General features: G+C 39.5%; 1 protein-coding gene across 1 annotated transcript; it reads left to right on the top strand.

Annotated features, from left to right (window-relative positions):
• Positions 1-1,361: 1,361 nt before the first annotated feature.
• On the top strand, positions 1,362-3,857 carry LOC106011385. Its single transcript, XM_013080790.1, has one exon. It carries the CDS (start codon positions 1,863-1,865, stop codon positions 3,642-3,644), a length of 1,782 nt encoding a protein of 593 aa, XP_012936244.1. The 5' UTR covers positions 1,362-1,862; the 3' UTR covers positions 3,645-3,857.
• The last annotated feature ends 4,076 nt before the right edge of the window (positions 3,858-7,933 follow it).

Here is a 7,933-nt window from a genome sequence, read left to right as displayed (position 1 = left end):
ACACGGGATCACTATAATGAATGATTTACAGTGACCTAGCTGCAAATTGCTCGTTTATTTGAGACAGTGGCATCACCCCACCCCGACATTTCATTCTCAGGTTGCAGATTTCCCCCCCAATAATGTCCAGACGTCTCCATGCCAGTCTCAAAAAGTACTCACCCCGTCTCTTGGACCGTCTTTCTTATGTGTGCGTTAAAAATGGGTGTTAAGGAAAATAGGCCAACGTTTCAATGTTTTAGGTGTATACTATTTTTAAATTTATTTTTGTAAGTGTTTTACGGCGCTTACACTTACAACTGCATAAGGTCAAATGAGCAGGCGGGACACATCAAACATATTATTCAGTTGGTAGGAAATTTTTAATTTTGCCCGGGCGGCGGCCGAAGCCTACTCTTATCGATTTTAGACCACCAAGGGATCTTTAACGTGCACAACTTGCCCACCGAACTTCGGAGATTTTTCGCCTTTGTCCGAGAAGGCTTGGTGTAGATCTTGCCTACCCGAAGAACAGGAGTGTGGCTGAAAGACAGCAGTAAGAAGGAACCAAGGATTAGCTGTTGAAGGACTGCAGAAAGAATCAGGCGCTCAGAGGAGGTGGCAAAGGAGGTATGAGAGTGGGGGCTGAAAGTGGAGATGAAAGCAGACAACAAAACATTGTTAGAGAGCAGGAAAGGAAATAAAAGAAGAACATTTTTAGAGACGAAACTGTTCCGTCGTTATCCGGATTCGAACCCGGGACCTATTAGTCTTTCGCCCCTATACCCAAGTTTGACGATCGATTTGCACGTCAGAATTTAATGAGAGGCGAACACCTTAACCTCTAGGCCACGAGAGCCCCTAGGTGTATGTCATAAATCCTCTATTATTTTTTAACCGTTTTAGGCTAACTTCAAAGAAAACGTGCCGGGACTTTAATTTGCAGCGACCTTTATGAATGAGGTTCTCGATTCCACTAGTCGTCCAACGTTTAGACCCGTATGCAAACATCTGGGAAGTCTAAACAGAGCGATTTTATTTTATTGTGTTTTAACCGCTGTCTGACAAAAAGTGAAGAACCTGTCTTATATTGTTTTAAAGTCTATTGTCTTCCCTGTGTATCTAACTGTATTGGCTATTTTTATAATGTACTATCACGCATTTCACCCATAGATGGAGACAAACTGGGCGCATTTATTTGCAGCTAAATCTTAAACGAACTGAAGACTTGTGCAATTTAAGTATTGAGCTTCACACCATAGCCTAGTGAAAGGAAGCCATATTTAGTCATTTTTATAGAAGAAAACTCTTAGTTCTTGATATTCAACAGATATTTCACAATAGGATCATGTGTACTGTAATCAATATGATCGTGCTACCCTTCGATTTAGACAGAAGCTTTGGAGACAATGGATATTATAAGATCGATATGATCGGGAAAATACAAACAAAACAAACAGAATCAGTGGAAGTAGAATAGCTGTCAAGTCTGAATGACGACACAATGCAACATACTTGACAATCCCCTTATCCAGTCAATTTCCCATTGCTCTTCCCAATCCAAAAAGACGACGTTCCAACTCAGTACAAGAGAAACGTGCAATTTTTCTAAGTAAAAAAAATCACAGAATGTAAGAAACACACACAGCCTCCCAACCGCCCCCACCCCTAAATAAATCGATGTACAACTTTATATAACGCTCTTTGTGTTGGGAACCGTAAGTCACAGTTGACGTAAAGGACAAAGATACACATGACTGTTAACTAGCGCTTTGAGCTCAAAGTAGTCCAAAATTCTTCACGTATTTATTCACTTGATCGTAAGTTCCGGGTCATTTGTTAAGGTGACTCTCTGACGGTTTCTTCTGCCCTTTCGTCTCACCATGGCTTTTACGTTTCATAAAATACATCGGAGTTTGTGCTTTGCTATGATTATTACGGGTATCTTTTCTAAAGAGCGAGTACAGTATGTTCTAGCGTTTCCAAAACATCTCAACTACGCCGTTCCTTCATTGGCCATCTCGCCTTTCTCACAAGACTTCGCTCAAAACACTGAGGTCACTGTAACAGCACCCGCACGTACGACGTCATCAGGTGAAATACAGACTCAGGAATATACACACAACTTTACGTCCACCTCAAACGAGCAATGGCTGCTGAACCTGGAGTATTTGGCTCATTTCGACATTTCAGGTATCGGAAAGAAACAAGGAATTGTCGTAACTTCTACAGCCCAGCTAGTCGTCCAGGCAAGAAGTTTGAAAGTTAGACTTACAAAGCCTAAAAGCAGTTATAAAAGTTCTGGAGTGTTTAATGTTATGCCTATTATCCTGTTATCCTATGAATATTTAGTGGTCACAGAATGTGTGATTTCGTTTTGTGTTCTTCTTGTCGTGAACCCCGAAGGGATCAATGAAGTCACGATTGAACTAAAACTGGAGCCAACGCAAAGCAATATCACGTACAAAGAAATATACTTTCATTCTGGACAATTTTTACAGGAATCATTAGGACCCCTTGATGTTTTGCAGATCTTGGCCAAGAAAACAGACCTCACAGGCACATGGGTCAAGGCACAGAGGAGCATAGCGGTCATTGCAGGTGCAGATTTCGATTGTTTGGGGTTACCCATTGCTTCATGTTCAAGAAAAGACATGACAATAGAGCAACTCCCCCCTGTGTCTGCCTTAGCTAAGGACTACATTTTAGAACCTATATTCAACGGAAATCTGACTTGTTTCGTCAAAATTGGGTATGTCAATCCATCGACGACTTTGTTCGGTTTGGAGCATGTCGTGATGAATGTAGATACGTTTAAAAATACCTCCACTTCTTTAATATTTAAATTAGGAGACATGATCATTTATCTGCACGCATCTTCGCCCGTGTTGGTTCTACAGTATGTTGTGTCTCAAGAGATGTTTAATTCCTTTGATTATTCAGCAGCAGTTCAATATCCTATTTCCAAATGGGATACTCGTGCAGAGCTATTAACTTTTGACAACAACAATACGCGAATTATAGTTGCAGCGCCATGCAAGTGCATACAAGTAATTAAAGTCGGAGTAGCCATTGAGGAACTGTACACACCTTGGACAGCTAAAAGCCGGTCCGGGATCTCTCATTTTTGTTCTAGAGAAATGGTCCTCTTTCCAAACAATACAGTAAAAAAAATTCAGATAAATGGTGAAACCTGTTCTTTCAGCGGTTTCGTTTTAGGAAAGGAACAGGGAAATTCTGGTTGGATCTTTCCGATTTTGACTTTCAACAATACTGAGCATAACTTCACGACTTCTGAACCTGTCACTGACACACACATCGTTGAGAAAACACCTCACAGCCCTACCCTTCAATTCAAACGTAACTTGTGCCCATGCCCGTGTCTTCATGTATCCAGGAGTTATCGAAACCTGCTAAATGAAACAGTCTTGTCCTCAGAGACTGCAGCTATCCAGAGTTATCTCCACATTCCCAGAGAGAATCTCTCCAGAAGAGTACGAAACAAAATGTCCGCCATAGACCACAGACCGTCCAGTGCATTAGTAGGCTTTGTCGTGTTTGCCTTCATATGTTTGCCAATATTTGGGGGCCTAATACTTAATGACTGCTACAGAGCATGGCGATTTCTTTGTTGCGGGTGCTCTAAGAAAAGAACTGCCACTTAACAAGGGAATATAACTAATTTATAGATATTTGAATATGTTCGTTTCTGTATAGACCTATTATTTTTCTCAAAGACTGTGATGTAAAGGGAACACTTCTCTGAAACGACAGGAGCTTGAATACAACATAGGAAAATATGGTTTCTGCCCCACCCCCCAACAAACTCAATAAGAAGACCCCACCCCTACCCTCAATAGAAAGGGCGAAAAGAAAAATACATCTATCCTCACCTCAAAAAAGATTCTCTCTCTCCGAGGAAAAAAATATGACACCCACTCCCCTTAAAGAAAAAAAAACAGACTGAAAAGGACATCAACCCCTCTTTACAACTCCTAAAAAAGATTATTTAAAAAAGAAAACAACAACAAAATAAAAATTATAAAATATATCTTCTCTCCCCCTAAATTTGTTTCCCTTTTTAAAGTAGCCTCCAGCCCTCAAAATCATAATAAATAAAGTCTCATTACTCAACGTAGTAAAACAAAGCTTAATCCAGCTGACGACCGTATTTTTTAACACTTATCGAGACATAATAAGCAAAAAAACCCACAAAAAAACAGTGACGAAAAAAATAAAAACTTCTGGACTACGACTCCCTTAAGAAGATTCTTTTCTTGACTAAAGAGGGAAAATATACTGTATTTTCATGATCATGACTACCTAGCAATGTAGACATCTGAGGAAACCAGCAGGTCGATCTTCCAGGGAAGGAATCTTTGTCCCACCTGTTAAGGCCAACGGAAAACATCCACCCCTAGATAGACTTTAAAAATATGTTCAAATGCTGCGCATTTGCAAAGTCGGTATTGCATCCAACATGTTGGATGCGATAGCGACTTCACGATCAGGGACATCCTAAAAGAATGTCAAGACTTTGGGGAGATCAGAAGGAAATGTATTACTAATTCAAAGAATTTATTCTCCATCGTATATTCCAGAAAAGTTCTCTCTTTAGTTTTTAAAAGACTCGTAAGTTGACCATTTGTCCAAAATGTAAATAAATGGAGTGTAATTTTAAAAATGTATACAGCCTGTTTTAAATTAAAGTTATACAATGTACCTTTCGATCATTTCGATCATTCTGATTTGCGAAGTTTAACCACACAGTGTTGTGAAACAACATGAAAACAACTAAATTGAGTCCTGACGCTTAAATGACCGTAGTATGCAGTTGCTAGCTCCGTAAACTTTGTGCCCAACTGAAACGGAACCATTCACATTCCACGATTCCATGCCTATTTTAAAAATCACAACAGACACTATCAGGCTTCCTTGGTAGTGAAGACAAACATTTTTAAGGGATTAGAAAAAGAAAACGTCGTAGTCAAATTGAGGTTGTTACGAGACAAATGAAAAAAATAACACCCCAAAACAAAAGCAAACCCAAAACCACCGCCAAGAACGTCAGCAACAAAACAATTACAACTACCACCACCACCACCACTACCATAACAACAACAACAGCAGCAGCAGCAGCAACAACAACAACAACAACAACAACAACAACAACAACAACAACAACAAGAAAACAAACAAGAGAATGAAAACTCAAACACCATCCACCTCATTTAAAAGACAACAACAAAAGAAAAAGCAACAATGTTAACAACAAAAGCAAGAAATGCTACCTTATTTTTGTAACCTGTAAAAGCCAAAACCCTGATTTAACAGCATATTCAGTTCATTCAAAGGCAGTATAGGAACTCAGTTTTTAAGGGAGGGGGGGGGGGTACACCCCCAAAGTCCCGACTTGGCTCAAAATTATGGAATATTTGTAAGCATTTTTAGCTTCCTCAGCCTCTCCTACAACTATTTCATCGCATAAGAACACCCCCAAAACCTTATTTCTTCCCATACCGGGCATGTTTGTCACCACCATTTCCTCATAAAGTCAACATTTTATTTTTCGTTATCGGCCGTTTTCTCAAAAAGCGATTTTTCTCTATACTTTTTACAAATAACTCCACCATTTTTTCATTCAATCTTCTTGAAATTTTCACTGAATGAGGGGAAGATGTAATACTAAATGTTTGTCTTTTGAATTATTTAGATTAGAAGTACATTTTTTTTTGGTAACGTTTGGAGTAGGGATTTTCAACGATTTTTTGCAAACTTGAATACTACCTCAGGAAACATTTCATTAACAATTTTCTAAGTCGTTTAGGAAAAAAACAAAGGACAAATTTTTAGATCTATTGCATGTTAACACGCATGCAAAAAAAAACACACAAAAAACATTCAATTTCCAAGAGCATTAAATGCTGTATTCATTACATAAGACATGTCACCAAAACCCAATATGGCCGCCGTGTCCATGGAAACAATTTTTTAAACTTAAATTTGATTGCAGATTTTAAGACTCTTTACATGCTTGTTATATATGTGAAATTAAGTAAAATCGCCCCCCCCCCACCCCTTAAAGGAAAATGTGACTCAGATCTTTTATCTTTCTGACTCCTTCAAGTGCTTTGGCCACGAGGTGCGTGTGTGTGTGTGTGTGTGTGTGTGTGTGTGTGTGTGTGTGTGTGTGTGTGTATGATATGAGTGTGTACACAACTATTTGCCAAAAAGGTTATAAATAGAACTAGAGGTCACAGCTGTGACGTCACGAGTGTCACACTTGAGGGGCGCGCCGCCATTCCGGGGAGGGGGTGGATTAATAATTCCCTCCTAAGTCTTTTGATGTTGATTTCTTTTTCATGTGATTTGCCTACCGCTAAAATGTACCCATGGGGATTTGTGTGATTGTTCACCTTTAAAGGAGCCAGATAATCTCCAAATAATACAAATAGGGCCTTTTACGCTAAGACCATATAGAAGAGTAAAATTCTCAAACAGTTCGTCTAGATTTAGCACCGCTGATCACAATAAGGCGCTCGTATCTGCCCTCTGGAATCAGAAATGTGGCTGAGAAGCTGCAAGAAGAGTCGGCTGTAACTATAGCACACCTTCAAGGCTGGCTGAACGGAAAAGAACAACTGTTGATGTTGATGAGATGGTGTTCTTGGAAGATGGGGTGTTGTGTAGCCAAACACCATTGCCAATCAACGCCAATTTTAGAAAATATATAAGAACGTTTAAGATAAACCGTCTACTTAGGTAAGTGTTACATTTTACAATGTTGTAGTTGTCCGTTTATAATTTTTGGATTCCCGATGTTAAACAACGGTCTTTGGGTGTGCGCACAGGATCCATACAATGAGTGATTCACAATATCCAAGCATACAATTAACTGCTCATTTTGAGACAATAACGAATTCATATATTATTGCTGTATGCTATATATTGCTATATGGGATTAAGATCTTAGGAGCAAACTCTTCAAAAGTCTTTAATTTATTGCAGCCAATCTGTGCGATGGCTGCTCCATCAAGAACTATACAGCTAGTGACAGGCGTCTCTGTCTTGGCGTCGAAGATTTCTTCAAAGCCTGTGGTGAGATCATTCTTAGTACACGTATCTGACCCCAGTCTTAACATCCTTCATACTCTATGAAGACCTAGGTTTGCATCAGTAGAAGGAGAGCGCAGATAACATGACATAAAACCAATCCATTATGTAAGTATGAAATTGTCCTATTTCTTAACATACTCAGTTACTCACTATATTTCCCTCCACTCCTCCCCCACCCCACCTGGGAAAAACAATACCTCATTATAATAATCTCTCTGTTCATTTGTAGCGCATATCTAAGTGCATTTATGTTTCCCACAATCCTGTCAGCAGGTGCAGTATTGTATATGCTTGTATATTATATGATTAAACAATAACAGCCAACAAAAAGAAAACTTTAAAAAGTGAGTTTAACCCCCCCCCCCCACCCGGGCTGTACTACTGACTGGAGTGTCTTTTGGCCATTCCCAAAGGGGGGAAATTAACATCTCGAGTTCTTATACACAGCAGAATTGTAATTGTAAATGGACTGATTCATCAATGTCATGCTCATAACTGTGCCTGAACTGCAACAGGGAACTGCTGCTTTTTCTTTCCAAATACTTACTATCGTCATTTCTCCTTTACTTCTCTTGTCTGTTTCTCACACTCTTGTGACCCGCAAATTCCGGGGTGCCCTGATAGTCGAAGCAGACTCTGTGCTATTGGATCTAAAGAGGTGAGCAGAGTAAGTCTGATTCCCTGTAAGGACTTCTCTGTTGACATCCACCTATAGGCGTTCAAATGACCTTATGCAGTTGCGAGCGCCGGAAAACCTCTACAAAAACAAAAACAAACAATAGTGAGTTTACGTGGGTGACGTCACAGCTGTGACCTCTAGTACTATCATAACCTCTTT

This window comes from Aplysia californica, unplaced genomic scaffold, assembly GCF_000002075.1.
Source record: "Aplysia californica isolate F4 #8 unplaced genomic scaffold, AplCal3.0 scaffold00099, whole genome shotgun sequence".
NCBI classification, from domain to species: Eukaryota; Metazoa; Mollusca; class Gastropoda; order Aplysiida; family Aplysiidae; genus Aplysia; species Aplysia californica.
The sequence above is the reverse complement of the archived record's forward strand: the minus strand, read 5'-3'. Positions and strand labels throughout refer to the sequence as shown.

What these genes read in the sequence shown, in the direction of transcription:
- LOC106011385 (XM_013080790.1), top strand. Translation starts at nt 1,863, where the DNA reads ATGGCTTTTACGTTTCATAAAATACATCGGAGTTTGTGCTTTGCTATG.